The 15990-nt window shown below is 42.9% G+C and overlaps 1 protein-coding gene across 4 annotated transcripts in view; it reads right to left on the bottom strand.

The window, feature by feature from the left end:
* LOC139569630 (WD repeat-containing protein 38-like) overlaps positions 1 to 15990 on the bottom strand; it is a 42367-nt gene that overhangs the window by 9151 nt on the left and 17226 nt on the right. For 2 of the 4 annotated variants that reach the window (XM_071391023.1, XM_071391022.1), the window contains exons 2-4: positions 8307 to 8635; positions 6966 to 7050; positions 6592 to 6721 (exon numbers count right to left, since the gene is read on the bottom strand). In XM_071391023.1, the coding sequence (XP_071247124.1) occupies positions 6592 to 6721; positions 6966 to 7050; positions 8307 to 8635 (544 nt within the window). Of the gene's footprint in view, positions 1 to 6591; positions 6722 to 6965; positions 7097 to 8306; positions 8636 to 15990 lie in introns of all 4 variants that reach the window. The other 2 variants (XM_071391024.1, XM_071391025.1) reach the window with 2 other exon arrangements.

Genomic DNA, 15990 nt, shown 5'->3' with positions numbered 1-15990 from the left:
GATACCTTTGTACCTGTTTCCTCCAGCATCTTCACAAGGTCCTTTGCTGTTGCTCCGCGATTTATTTGAAATTTTCACACCAAAGTACGTTAATCTCTAGGAGACAGAACACGTCTCCTCCCTGAGCGGTATGACGGCTGCATGGTCCCATGGTGTTTATACTTGCGTACTATTGTTTGTACAGATGAACGTGGTACCTTCAGGCGTTTGGAAATGGCTCCAAAGGATGAACCAGACTTGTGGAGGTCTGCAAAGGTCAAGCAAAGAGGCACTGAGTTTGAAGGTAGGCCTTGAAATACATCCACAGGTACACCTCCAATTGGCTAAAATGATGTCAATTAGCCTATCAGAAGCTTCTAAAGCCATGACATAATTTTCTGGAATTTTACAAGCTGTTTAAAGGCACAGTCAACTTAGTGTATGTAAACTTCTGACCTACGGGAATTGTGATACAGTGAATTATAATTAAATAATCTGTCTGTAAACAATTGTTGGAAAAAATTATCTGTGTAAATCACAAAGTAGATGTCCTAACCTAACCACAAGAAATGTGCGGAGTGGATGAAAAACAAATTTTAATGACTCCAACCTAAGTGTATGTAAACTTCCGACTTCAACTGTAGCATGCTTCTGTGTACTTCAGCTAAACAGTATGTCTAGTTAATCCTGTTGAACGCATTTTTTAAAAATGTATCAGGTAGCAAAACTGCATAAACCTAATGTCAAGTTAAAGTGCACTGTTTGCTAGTTAATGTTAGCTGGCTGGCTCGCTAGCTAACGTTACGTTTATGCTCTCCACTTTCTGGAGGACCGCGTTTTGAAATCAGTGGAATTCGAGTGTGATAGCTAAGGAGATGGAGAAAACACCTGTCTCTGGATTACATCTTCAAACTAAGGGCAACCATGGCATCTGACAGGAGACATGTCCAACCATGATGTATATGGTTAAGATTTTCAGATATTACACGTTTCTAAGTTTGACAGAAAGTGTTTAAAGGCACAGTCATCTTAGTGTATGCAAACTTCTGGCCCACTGGAAATGTGATAGAGTGAATTATAAGTGAAATAATCTGTCTGTAAACAATTTTTGGAATAATTACTTGTGTCATGCACCAAGTAGATGTCCTAACCAACTTGCCAAAACTATAGTTCGTTAACAATAAATTTGTGGAGTGGTTGAAAAACGAGTTTTAATGACTCCAACCTAAGTGTATGTAAACTTTCGACTTACATTTACATTACATTTACATTTAAGTCATTTAGCAGACGCTCTTATCCAGAGCGACTTACAAGTTGGACTTCAACTGTAGGTGAAACCAGGCTAAACAAGTGCTGCGCAGTATGCTAGCCAGGTTGGCTACTCGCCGAGGCGAGCTAGCTATTACTAGCTATTCCTCCCTCCCTACAGTAGAGTTTCTGGGGTACAGTACATCTCTTATGTAGCGTTAAGTCGCTTGGTTATTTTAAACGAGCCGTGCTGTGGTCAAAGAGGCTAGCTAGCCTACCTTAGACTAAAAAGCCTCCTGGCTAACGTCGGTTAACATGCTTAACTTCCAGCAAGTGAATCTTATTAGCTTTCCCCCAGCATTATGGCACCCCAATGCTATTTTCAATTCCTGGAGTTGGAGGAAGCAGGGTTTACTTGCACCTCCAATGAGGAAGCAGGTCCCGAGCACTTGGCTGGGGTAACCCCCAGAGCGAGGGGCATTGGCACGGGTCTGACTGAGCAGTGCGCCCCTCCCCCCCAAAATACTGTGACAACAGTGCCCCCACGTTTGGTTATGGTCCAAATGGGGTACTACGTCAGCCATTGCCAGAGCCCCCTGTGCCCGTAAATAGGCCAGGCTTCATTACGGCTATACAGTCTCACGGAAACACAACGTACAGTACCAGTTTGGACACACCTACTCATTCAAGGGTTTTTCTTTATTTTTTTACTATTTTCTACATTGTAGAATAATAGTGAAGACATCAAAACTATGAAATACCACACATGGAATCATGTAGTAACCAAAAATTGTTCAACAAATCAAAAAATATATTTTATATTTGAGATTCTTCAAAGTAGCCACCCTTTGCCTTGATGACAGCTTTGCACACTCTTGGCATTCTCTCAACCAGCTTCATGAGGTAGTCACCTTGAATGCATTTCAATTAACCGTTGTGATTTGTTAAAAGTTCATATTTGCATTTGAGCCAATCAGTTGTGTTGTGAGAAGGTATAGTATACAGAAGATAGCCCTATTTGGTAAAAGATAAAGTCCATATTATGGCAATAACTCAAATAAGCAAAGAGAAACGACAGTCCATCATTACTTTAAGACATGAAGGTCAGTCAATACGGAAAATTGCAAGAACTTTGAAAGTTTCTTCAAGTGCAGTGGCAAAAACCATCAAGCGCTATGATGAAACTGGCTCTCATTTGGACCGCCACAGGAAAGGAAGACCCAGAGTTACCTCTGCTGCAGAGGATAAGTTCATTAGAGTTAACTGCACCTCAGATTGCAGCCCAAATAAATGCTTCACAGAGTTCAAGTAATAGACACATCTCAACATCAACTGTTCGTAGGAAACTGCGTAAATCAGGCGTTGATGGTTGAATTGCTGCAAAGAAACCACTACTGAAGGACACCAATAAAAAGTGACTTACTTGGGCCAAGAAACACAAGCAATGGACAATAGACTGGTGGAAATCTGTTCTTTGGTCTGATGAGTCCAAATTTGAGATTTTTGGTTCCAACCACTGTCTTTGTGAGACGCAGAGTAGGTAAACGGATGATCTCTGCATGTGTGGTTACCACCATGAAGCATGGAGGAAGAGGTGTGATGTGTTGGGATGCTTTGTCTGTGCTTTATTTAGAATTCTAGGCACACTTAACCAGCATGGCTATCACAGCATTCTGCAGCGATACACCATCCCATCCGGATTGCGCTTAGTAGTGGGACTATCATTTGTTTTTCAACAGGACAATGATCCAAAACACATCTCCAGGCTGTGTAAGGGGTATTTGACCAAGAAGGAGAGGGATGGAGTACTGCATCAGATTACCTGGCCTCCACAATCACCCGACCTCAACCCAATTGAGATGGTTTGGGATGAGTTGGACTGCAGAGTGAAGGAAAAGCAGCCAACAAGTGCTCAGCATATGTGGGAACTCCTTCAAGACTGTTGGAAAAGCATTCCTCATGAAGCTGGTTGAGAGAATGCCAAGAGTGTGCAAAGCTGTCGTCATGTCAAAGGGTGGCTACTTTGAATAATCTAAAATCTAAAATATGTGATTCCACATGTGTTATTTCATAGTTTTGATGTCTTCACTATCATTCTACAATGTAGAAAATAGTAAAAATAAAGAAAAACCCTTGAATGAGTAGGTGTGTCCAAACTTTTGACTGTTACTATATGTAAAAAAGCTTGTCCATGTTTAATGCTGCCCCCTCTGCTACCCCGCGTTCCACAGGGTTTAAGGGGTATATCAATCTCTCCAGGGTGGGAGTAATAAGTAGGGTCTCTGGCCACAAGGAGGTGTCCTTTCCCCATAGATGGTTCATTATTTGTATTCATTGCTGATTCCTGCCTGTAGCTCACTTGTCCCTATTAAGTGTTGTTAGGATTTGTGTTTATTGCACTATAACCCAATGCTATATCACATGTGATTGAATATTAGCAACTGTTGGCCTGGGCGCCTGGGTGTCTGTGTGTGTGTGCTGGAAGTAACAGTTAGCCCCAGATAAGTGTGCTGGGAAGCTGTGGTTAGCCTTGAGCGAGAACAGTGTGCTTTGTATGCAGGTGCAAATAGCTCAGACAATGTTGTTGCAGAGCTGTCTGACCTCAGTCTCTGGGGTGAGGGAGCGTAATCTGCACAGCAACAGCGCCGGACACCAAAGAGCGCCAAGAGGCTGGGACCAGTCTGAGCGCCGGCGATAGGCTGAGCAAAGTTTAAACCACGCTCAGCCTCTACTGTGATAGGCCAACAGAGGAGTTGGAACTACATCTGTCACAGTATAAGAACAGCTGTTTACTTACATCCTGCCAGTTCTCTGTTCTATCATGCGAGGTGATACGGAGAACCCGTATATACGAAAATTGCATTTACCATTCATCGCTTGAGTTTAATAAAAATACTTAAAGTATATTCGGTGACTCTGAATCACATTTTGTCCTGATACCAAATTTGAATTGACGCAAATCCCTAATAGTGTCCAGTGATACAGGTTATGGGCTCTATGGGCGATTAGTTGTTGGTAGCGGAGTCGAGGGAACGAGCAGGGTTGGACACGACCACGCTATTATCCCACACACAGTCTCTGTGGTTCATATGATCCCTGAAATGAGCTGTCTGTTGTCAGCTCAATGCTTTTCATTCCTGGGAATTAGAGTCAATTATGATTCACCCCTGTATGTTAGAATAGAAGGGGTCAGTTTTTCAGAGCTGTCTCAGGGCTCTACGCTGACATTTTTACAAGAAGCACATCTGCTCCTATGTCAAAAAATGTAGGCTCACACAAATAAATTTAGGAGCACAATGAAAGTATTTGAGGAAGAGTGTTTTTATGATAAGAAATGTCGAAAAGTGCATGAATAAACGTTTTGGGGAGTGTTCCACGCTCAATCAAGCACAATGTACCCTCAAATATTCAGTAATTTAGGTGAGACAAAAATGATCAGCTGCCCCTTTAAGGGGTGGGCCGTTAGCGTGGTGTGTCTGTCGAGATTCTCCAACATCTCTTCTCTTTGCTAATAGTTAAGCGAGCTCAAACTAACATTGACAAACAACCTAGCGTGTGACCAAAACGCTATAAATAGCCAAGAAACATGAGGACAAAGTCACACTTTAGTAGACTTTCGGGTAAATTCGACCAACTTCTATGCTAAAAATGTATCTTTCAGCCCTTCACTCACAGTGCGCCAGTGCTGTAAGATTCAATTGATGGGATCCACAGTTATTTTTGCGATTAGCTACCAGCTATGAGGCAAAACGTCAGAAATACTTTGAAAATAGCTACGCCAGCATTTATTTTTGCTACAAATCACAACTTGCACATGTGCTCATACTTGTCTTTTTTAGTTTGCACACATCAATTTTTAGGCTCATTTGCGAGTAAAATAGCTACACTGTAGAGCCCTGTGTCTGTCCCATTCCCAGCTAGGTTACTAAGCGCTTTGTCGCCTGTACCTACGACGGGTCGGTGAGGTAACCAACATGATAACGTTTTTTCTATGTCTATATTTAATGCGTGCGGTCCAGCGCTTTGTGCCAGCCAGTTACCGGAACGCATCTTCCCGCCTAAACCAAGTGAGGCTTGTTGTGACAACAGTACCCCCAAGTGGAACTGTCACTGATCGCCGGAGCCTGTGTACCCAGGCTTTAGGTAAACCATGGCACATAAACAGTTTTTTCAACCAAGTTCCACAGTGTTCACGGGTGTCAGTAGTTAATGACTTTTTTTTGCCATGTAGTACTGTAGCTAACTACTGGAACTACACACTACTCTTTTTGTAAAAAATAAAGTCTAGACGATCATTTTATTTCTTTTTCGGCATCAGACCTGCCTAATTTTAACTTTTTTGTGTGTTTAATAGGCTAAATTACACATGATCTAAACATAGAGTATGACCCCAAAGTGATCTGTTCTTGCAATTTGTAGTTTATGACATTTCAGATTTACATATGATAATTCTTCACAAAGTAGTTTGGATGTGGTGAACTACTTTTTCTAAGTAACTTTAGTAAGTATACTATATTTTTCTTAAGGGTAGCTTTAGGGTAGCTTAAAACCTCTTCTAGTGTGAAGTAATTGGTAGCTTGGTAAACTATATTTTCAGAGTAGCTTCCCCAAAACTGGTGCATTGTGGAGGAGCAAAGCCGGATGCCAAGACGTCCCGGATGTCATATCCTCACATATCTTTGCTTACAATCATAGCACGAGTAACCTGCGTAACTCGGAAACACGAGTAATTGCTTACACATAACTATAAAAAGTCTGAAGTAAACAAGTGTTTTCCATCACCATGTGCCTCAAATCATACAGGATGCAGAATTGTCAGAGGCCCTAGGAACTCGTGACAGTTGAATCTTCTACTGGCTCAAAATGCGGAACATCACTGTACCAGAAACATGACAAAGTAGCAGAACTCTCACCGTACTCATTGTTCAACTGAAAGTTGTATCAGCTTCATATCAATCAACGTTTGTAATGATGCATGTATACATCATTGAGAATGTCTAACTTGAGATTGAAGAAACATGATTTAGTACCATGCCCTTGCATCTAAGATGTTTATTACTTAAACGACACCATGGCCTAAAATCTTCTCTCTCTCCTGCCAAGTCAACGTATTAGAAATTACAGGTCTACATATTGATTGTACCCTTGAGTGCACTTAACTGCCTTGGTCTGAGGGGCTTCTCCCATTTTAGTCATTCTATTTCTATGAGTGTGTGACCCTTTAGGACAAGTGATGTTTGTTCAGGAGAGGGGCCCTCGGAGAGGGCTAACATGTATCACTAACAGCCAGGTCCACCCATTGACTTGAATTTGAATGTCCATTCTAGTAATTCTATTTCTATGGGAGTAAGATGTATTACTCACAGGTAGCCAGCAGGAGACAACGTGACTGGGAGCTCAGAGTGAATCGTAGTGCAGTAACTGGTAGAGAGGACAGAATGCTGCTGCTGTCCCTTAGTGTCTGTAGAAAATTCCCATTGTCCATACTGTAGAGCTGAAAAAGACAGATGGAGTTAAATTAATTCAGACGTCCCAAGGACGGATCTATAATTTATCATTCTCCTACACGTCAATTGGTCGGCCACATATCAACGGGGTTGTGTTCATTAGGCAGGAAAAGGAAAAATATATTGTGGGGAGGTACTATCAAACATTTGTTTTCATTGTCCGGTGCAAAACGTTTTGTTACAGTGTGCCTTAATGAACATAAATCCAGAAAAGGTGTTCAAGTCCGATACCTTGATGGCTCCGTCACTCAGACCAACAGCCAACAGAGTCCCTTCATTGTTGAACTGGCACGTCATCACCTCACTCCCACACTCCCTGAGACATGGACAGAGAGATGGAGGTGGAGAAGGCCTTCACACCTCTGGATATTTGTCAATTGTCAGTGCATATTGTGAAATTTTTGATGTAGACACACACACACACACACACAGATACACACAGAGTATTTTGTCATTTGTACAGTGCATTCAGAAACTATTCAGAGCACTTTACTTTTTCCACATTTTGTTACATTACAGCCTTATTCTAAAATGGATTCAATAGTTTTCCCCCCTCATCAATCTACACACAATACCCCATAATGACAAAGCAAAAACAGGTTTTTAGTATTTTTTGCAAATGTATTAAAAATAAAAAACTGAAACATCACATTTACATAAGTATTCAGACCCTTTACTCAGTACTTTGTTGAAGTACCTTTGGCAGCGATTACAGCCTCGAGTCTTCTTGGGTACAACGCTAAAGCTTGGCACACTTGTATTTGGGGAGTTTCTACCATTCTTCTCTGCAGATCATCTCAAGCTCTGTCAGGTTGGATGAGGAGCGTCGCTGCACAGCTATTTTCAGGTCTCTCCAGAGATATTCGATGGGGTTCAAGTATGGGCTCTGGCTGGGCCACTCAAGGACAGACTTCAGACTTGTCCCAAAGCCACTCCTGCGTTGTCTTGGCTGTGTGCTTAGGGTTGTTGTACTGTTGGAAGGTGAACCTTCGCCCAGGTTGAGGTCCTGAGCGCTCTGGAGCAAATTTTCATGAAGGATCTCTCTGTACCTTGATCCGTTCATTTTTTGTATTTAATCCATTTTAGAATAAGGCTGTAATCTAACACAATGTGGATAAGGTCAAGGGGTCTGAATACATTCTGAATGCACTGTATATGAAAGGAGTGAAAAAAATCACCATGTAATTTGTAACAAGATACTTCAGAAAATCTTCAAAATACTGAAAAAAACGTTTCTACAAGGATTTTTTAATAGCGGATCACAATTTCTTGGGCCCTACAATCCCAAATGTAATGCATTGGTATCAGAAGTCTTATGGCACTATCGTGTGAGGCCATGAGAGGTGTTGGTGGATGAGTGGAGGAGCTTGAAAGAAAGCACTTCCAGAGCAAGGATAATGGGGTGAATTAGGTACAAAAGTAAAATCGACTTTTGTATTTTCTGTGTTTTAAAATACAAACACATTTTTTGGCAACAGTACTTTGTAGTTTATTTTAATAATTAGTTTGGATGGGTATCTCTGCACACACACACACACACACACACAGACACACAAGGCTTAACCTACTTACAACACAGAGTGAATGTGGAGCTCTCCTTTGGTTTTAGGCTGGGTGTGTGTAGTACTTATGTACACCTCTTCTTTATAGACATTGGTCTGTGGGCCTTTACCTATATCTCTCAATTCAGTGAGTTCTGGACCAGTTGTGGCACTCTCTTTATGTGTGTCTAATTCTGCTTCTTCACTGTCAAGGTCAGTCTCAGATCCAGGGTCTGTGCTGGGGTCTGAGTCAAAGTCACTCAGCATGTAGCTATGACTGGGTTGTTTCGACTCTTCTTCACCATCACCATGAGCTTGAAAGACTCCTCTCCTGGAGGCTGCAGCGGCATTGTTAGACATCTGGATAGAACATGAGACGTAATATAGATTTTCTTTATGAACTTTATAGATCAAAGGTATTTATAAAGAAAAACGTACACAATAGCAGCTATGTTGACACTGCCATGTTGATCTGAGCCTTGCTGTTGGAAAACCACTTTAGACTACAGTGACTGACTTTCGGCTGTCACAGATGCACCTCCCCAACTTATGTCTACAGTCAGCTTCACTATCATTACTGCTCAAACACACCATTGCGATGAGCGAGCAAGGGGCCAGGGTTCCGGTATTGAACATAGAGAAGTTAGATTTCAAAATTCCTAATAAGACACTTTGGTTATCATGTTTGTGCACAAAACATCACTCACAGTCGAAGATATGAACATTTTATATTCATCTAATGTCTGCCATGTTTTTGGATGACGTTGTCGCAGCTCGCGCTACTCCCTGTGCGCACTGAGTGCTAATGCATGTGTGAAGTTGGGTTGTGTAAATCGGATGCAATCCGGATATAGATGGTCCGTGAATCGGCGAAAGTGAGTAGATCAAAATAAATTAGATTTGTCACATGCACAACAGTGAAATGCTTACTTTCAAGCCCTTAACCAACAATGCCGTTTTAAGAAGAATAAGAATTAAGAAAGTATTTAATAAATAAACTGAAGTAAAAAATTATAAAAAATAAATAAATAAAAATTCAAGAGCAACAATAAAATAACATTAACTTTAACTTTGACTCTATATACAGGGGGTACCGGTACAGAGTCAATGTGTGGGGGCACAGGTTAGTCGAGGTAATTGAGGTAATATGTACATGAAGGTAGAGGTAAAGTGACTATGTATAGATAATAAACAGAGTAGCAGCAGGGTAAAAATGTGAGGGGGGGAGTTCAATGCAAATAGTTCGGGTAGCCATCTGATTAGCTGTGCAGGAGTCTTATGGCTTGGGGGTAGAAGCTGTTAAGAAGCCTTTTGTACCTAAACTTTGCGCTCCGATACTGCTTGCTGTGCGGTAGCAGAGAGAACAGTCTATGACTAGGGTGGCTGGAGTCTTTGACAATTTTTAAAGCCTTCCTCTGACACCGCCCGGTATAGAGGTCCTGGATGACAGGAAGCTTGGCCCCAATGATGTACTTGGCCGTACGCACTACCCTCTGTAGTGTCTTGTGGTCGGAGGCCGAGCAGTTGCCATACAAGGTGGTGATGCAACCAGTCAGAAGGCTCTCGATGGTGCAGCTGTAGAACTTTTTGAGGATCTGGGGACCCATGCCAAATCTTTTCAGTCTCCTGAGGGGGAATAGGTTTTGTTGTGCCCTCTTCACAACTGTCTTGGTGTGTTTGGACCATGATAGTTCGTTGGTAATGTGGACACCAAGGAACTTGAAGCTCTCAACCTGCTCCACTACAGCCCCGTCGATGAGAATGGGGGCATGCTCGGCCCTCCTTTTCCTGTAGTCCACGATCATCTCCTTTGTCTTGATCATGTTGAGGCAGAAGTTGTTACCCTGGCACCACACTGCCAGGTCTCTGACCTCCTCCCTATAGGCTGTCTCATCGTTGTCGGTGATCAGGCCTACCACTGTTGTGTCGTCAGGAAACTTAATGATGGTGTTGGAGTCGTGCTTGACCATGCAGTCATGGGTGAACAGGGAGTAAAGGAGGGGACTGAGCACGCACCCCTGAGGGGCCACCGTGTTGAGGATTTAGAATATATATACATAGTTCACCTTTATTTAACTAGGCAAGTCATTTAAGAACAAATTCTTATTTACAATGATGGCTTACCAAAAAGCAAAAGGCTTCCTGCGGGGACAAGGGCCGGGATAAAAAATAAAATCGAAATATAGTACAAAACAGACATCGTGACAAGAGAGACACCACAACACTACATAAAGAGAGACCTAAGATGACAACATAGCATGGCAGCAACACATGACAACACAGCATGGTAGCAACACAACATGACAACAATATGGTAGCAACACAACATGGCAACAGCACAACATGGTAGCAGCACAAAACATGGTACAAACATTATTGGGCACAGATGGCAACAGCACAAATGGCAAGAAGGTAGAGACAACAATACATCACGCAAAGCAGCCACAACTGTCAGTAAGAGTATCCAAGATTCAATGAAGAGATGGAGATAAAACTGTCCAGTTTGAGTGTTTTTTTGCAGTTCGTTCCAGTCACTAGCTGCAGCGAACTGAAAAGAGGAGCAACCCAGGGATGTGTGTGCTTTGGGGACCTTTAACAGAATGTGACTGGCAGAACAGGTGTTGTATGTGGAGGATGAGGGCTACAGTAGGTATCTCAGATAGAGGGGAGTGAGACCTAAAAGGGTTTTATAAATAAGCATCAACCAGTGGGTCTTGCGATGGGTATACAGACATGACCAGTTTACAGAGGAGTATAGAGTGCAGTGATGTGTCCTATAAGAGTATTGGTGGCAAATCTGATGACCGAATGGTAAAGAACATCTAGCCGAGAGCACCCTAACCTGCCGATCTATAAATTATGTCTCCGTAATCTAGCATGGGTAGGATGGTCATCTGAATCAGGGTTAGTTTGGCAGCTGGGGTGAAAGAGGAGCGATTATGATAGAGGAAACCAAGTCTATATTTAACTTTAGCCTGCCACTTTGATATGTGCTGATAGAAGGACAGTGTACCTTCTAGCCATACTCCCAAGTACTTGTATGAGGTGACCCCAAGACCTTTGTTTTCGAGGTGTTCAGAACAAGGTTAAGGGCAGAGAAAACTTGTTGGACACTAAGAAAGCTTTGTTGTAGAGCGTTTAACACAAAATCCGGGGAGGGGCCAGTTGAGTATAAGACTGTATCATCTGCATATGAATAGATGAGAGAGCTTCCTACTGCCTGAGCTATGTTGTTGATGTAAATTGAGAAGAGCGTGGGGCTTAGGATCAAGCATTGGGGTACTCCCTTGGTGACAGGCAGTGGCTGAGACAGCAGATGTTCTGATTGTTCAGATTGCATACCAGAGAGAATACTATAGACATCAAGAAAGCCAGTCAGTTGATTATTGACACGTTTTTCCATACTTTTGATAACCAGGGCAAAATGGAAATTGGCCTATAACAGTTAGGATCAGCTTGATCTGCCCCTTTAAATAAAGGATGCACCGTGGCTGCCTTCCAAGCAATGGGAACTTCCCCAGAGAGGAGAAACAGGTTAAAAAGTTCAGAGCTAGGCTTGGCGATGATATGGGCAGCAACCTTAAAGAAGAAAGGGTCTAAACCATCTGACACAGATTGTTTTTTGGGTCAAGTTTAAGGAGCTGCTTTAGCACCTCGGACTAAGTGACCACCTGCAGGGAGAAACGTTGTAGCGGGGGAGGGGAAAATAGGGAGGAGCATCGGGGCTAGTCGCATTAGAAGGGGTGGGAGATGAGGAAATGTTGGACAGGCAAGGAGGCATGGCTGGGTCAAATATGAATGCTGACTTAATAAAGTGTTGATTAAAGAGTTCAGCCATGTGCTCCTTGTCAGTAGCAACCACATCATCAACATTAAGGGACATGGGCAGCTGTGAGGATGAGGGTTTGTTCTCCAGGTTTTTAATTGTTTTCCAGAACTTCTTGAGGTTTTTTTCCCCTCTGGTAGCACATGTAACATGCTGGTAGAAATTAGGTCAAATGGATTTAAGTTTCCCTGCCACTAGGAGCGCCGCCTCTGGATGAGCATTTTCTTGTTTGCTTATGGCCTAATACAGCTCGTTGAGTGCGGTCTTAGTGCCAGAATTGGTTTGTGGTGGTAAATAGACAGCTACGAAAAATATAGATGAAAACTCTCTTGGTAAATAGTGTGGTCTACAGCTTATCATGAGATACTCCACCTCAGGTGAGCAAAACCTTGAGACTTCCTTAATATTAGATGTCATGCCTCATCTGTTATTGACAAATAGACACAAACCACCAACCCTTGTCTTACCGGAGGCAGCAGTTCTATCTTGCCGATGCACGGAAAACCCAGCCAGTTGTATGTTATCCATGTCGCCGTTCAGCCACGACTCGGTGAAACATAAGATATTACAGTTTTTAATGTCCCGTTGGTAGGAGAGTTTTGCGCTCATGCAGTTTATTATCCAATGATTGCACGTTGGCTAATAGGACGGATGGTAGAGGCGGGTTAGCCAATCACTGTCGGATTCTTACAAGGCACCCCGACCTACGTCCCCTATATCTCTGTCTCTTCTTCATGCGAATGACAAGGATTTGGGCATTGTCCGGTGTCTGAAGTAAATCCTTTGCATTCGACACGTTAAAGAATTACGCTGAAAACAACGGTCGGACATCTTGGTCACAGTCTCTAGTTGTTATTATACCTCAGTGTGAGCAAGATGCAGGACTTCGCTCTCACTCAAGGTCCCAGGGTTCCGGTCTGGAAGCACGTTTTCCACTGCACCTACAGGCCCACTCTGGTATTGCAGTTTAAAGGTGGAATAAATAATATATATTTTTCTATAAATAGACTTAATGTCTTATCAGGCGATCATAAATTAAGTACAGATCAGGGCTGGGTTATAAAAAAAGATCAGAAACTTTGAACATCCCACAGAGCACCGTTAAATCCATTACTAAAACATTGAAAGAATATGGCACCACAACAAACCTGCCAAGAGAGCAAGGAGGGCATTAATCAGAGAGGCAACAAAGAGACCAAAGATATCCCTGAAGAAGCTGCAAAGTTCCACAGCGGAGATCGGAGTATCTGTCCATAGGACCACTTTAAGCCTTACACTCCACAGAGCTGGGCTTTACGGAAGAGTGGCCAGAAAAAAATAAGCAAACATGTTTGGTGTTCATCAAAAGGAATGTGGGAGACTCCCCAAACATATGGAAGAAGGTATGCTGGTCAGATGAGACTAAAATTGAGCTTTTTGGCAATCAAGGAAAACGCTATGTCTGGTGCAAACCCAACAACTCTCATCACCCCGAGAACACCATCCCCACAGTGAAGCATGGTGGTGGCAGCATCATGGTGGCAGCATCATGTTTTTCATCGACAGGGACTGAGAAACTGGTCAGAATTGAAGGAATGATGGATGGTGCTAAATACAGGGAAATTCTTGAGGGAAACCTGTTTCAGTCTTCCAGAGATTTGAGACTGGGACGGAGGTTCCAATGACCCTAAGCATACTGCTTAAGCAACACTCGAGTGGTTTAAGGGGAAACATTTAAATGTCTTGGAATGGCCTAGTCAAAGCCCAGACCTTAATCCAATTGAGAATCTGTGGTATGACTTAAAGATTGCTGTACACAAGCGGAACCCATCCAACTTGGAGGAGCTGGAGTAGTTTTGACTTGAAGAATGGGCATAAATCCCAGTGGTTAGATGTGACAAGCATATAGAGACATACCCCAAGAGACTTGCAGCTGTAATTGCTGCAAAAGGTGGCTCTACAAAGTATTGACTTTGGGGGGGTGAATAGTTATCCACGCTCAAGATTTCTGTTTTTTTGTTGCATTTCTTGTTTGTTTCACATTAAATAATATTTTGCATCTTCAAAGTGGTAGGCATGTTGTGTAAATGATACAAACCCCACAAAAATCAATTTTTATTCCAGGTTGTAAGGCAACAAAATAGGAAAAATGCCAAGGGGGTGAATACTTTCACAAGCCACTGTACATACACATACATACCCATATATATAAACTCGGCCAAAAAATAAACATCCTCTCACTGTCAACTGTGTTTATTTTCAGCAAACTTAACATGTAAATATTTGTATGAACATAACAAGATTCAACAACTGAGACAAACTGAACAAGTTCCACAGACATGTGACTAACAGAAATTGAATAATGTGTCCCTGAACAAAGGGGGGGTCAAAATCAAAAGTAACAGTCAGTATCTGGTGTGGCCACCAGCTGCATTAAGTACTGCAGTGCATCTCCTCCTCATGGACTGCACCAGATTTGCCAGTTCTTGCTGTGAGATGTTACCCCACTCTTCCACCGGCAAGTTCCCGGACATTTCTGGGTGGAATGGCCCTAGCCCTTGCCCTCCGATCCAACAGGTCCCAGACGTGCTCAATGGTATTGAGATCCGGGCTCTTCGCTGGCCATTGCAGAACACTGACATTCCTGTCTTGCAGGAAATCACACACAGAACGAGCAGTATGGCTGGTGGCATTGTCATGCTGGAGGGTCATGTCAGGATGAACATGCAGGAAGGGTACCACATGAGGGAGGAGGATGTCTTCCCTGTAACGCACAGTGTTGAGATTGCCTGCAATGACAACAAGCTCAGTCCGATGAGGCTGTGACACACCGCCCCAGACCATGACGGACCCTCCACCTCCAAATCGATCCCGCTCCAGAGTACAGGCCTCGGTGTAACGCTCATTCCTTCAACGATAAACGCGAATCCGACCATCACCGCTGGTGAGACAAAACCCGACTCGTCAGAGAAGAGCACTTTTTGCCAGTCCTGTCTGGTCCAGCGACGGTGAGTTTGTGCCCATAGGCGACGTTGTTGCCGGTGATGTCTGGTGAGGACCTGCCTTACAACAGGCCTACAAGTCCTCAGTCAGCCTCTCTCAGCCTATTGCGGACAGTCTGAGCACTAATGGAGGGATTGTACCTTCCTGGTGTAACTCGGGCAGTTGTTGTTGCCATCCTGTACCTGTCCCGCAGGTGTGATGTTCGGATGTACCGATCCTATGCAGGTGTTGTTACACGTGGTCTGCCACTGCGAGGACGATCAGCTGTCCGTCCTGTCTCCCTGTAGCGCTGTCTTAGGCGTCTCACAGTACGGACATTGCAATTTATTGCCCTGGCCACATCTGCGGTCTTCATGCCTCCTTGCAGCATGCCTAAGGCACATTCACGCAGATGAGCAGGGACCCTGGGCATCTTTCTTTTGGTGTTTTTCAGAGTCAGTAGGAAGGCCTCTCTAGTGTCCTAAATTTTCATAACTGTGACCTTAATTGCCTACCGTCTGTAAGCTGTTAGTGTCTTAACGACCGTTCCACAGGTGCATGTTCATTAATTGTTCATGGTTCATTGAAAAAGCATGGGAAACAGTGTTTAAACCCTTTACAATGAAGATCTGTGAAGTTATTTGGATTTTTACGAATTATCTTTGAAAGACGGGGTCCTGAAAAGGGGCCGTTTCTTTTTTTCTGAGTTTATGTATACATAAACATTCATACATATACATACTTTTTTTAGAATATACCTTTATTATTCCCCGCAAACCCTACCACCCCTCCCCCAATTGGAGTAAACTAATAAACAATAACACTTAAGCTTCTACCTTCAGTTTATACATATTATAAACATTTTACAGTCACAATCTATTTTACAACAGTTATATTTTCTTTGTTTTTAGTCCTTCCTCTATTTCTG

Source organism: Salvelinus alpinus, chromosome 3, assembly GCF_045679555.1.
Source record: "Salvelinus alpinus chromosome 3, SLU_Salpinus.1, whole genome shotgun sequence".
Taxonomy (NCBI): Eukaryota; Metazoa; Chordata; class Actinopteri; order Salmoniformes; family Salmonidae; genus Salvelinus; species Salvelinus alpinus.
The sequence above is the reverse complement of the archived record's forward strand: the minus strand, read 5'-3'. Positions and strand labels throughout refer to the sequence as shown.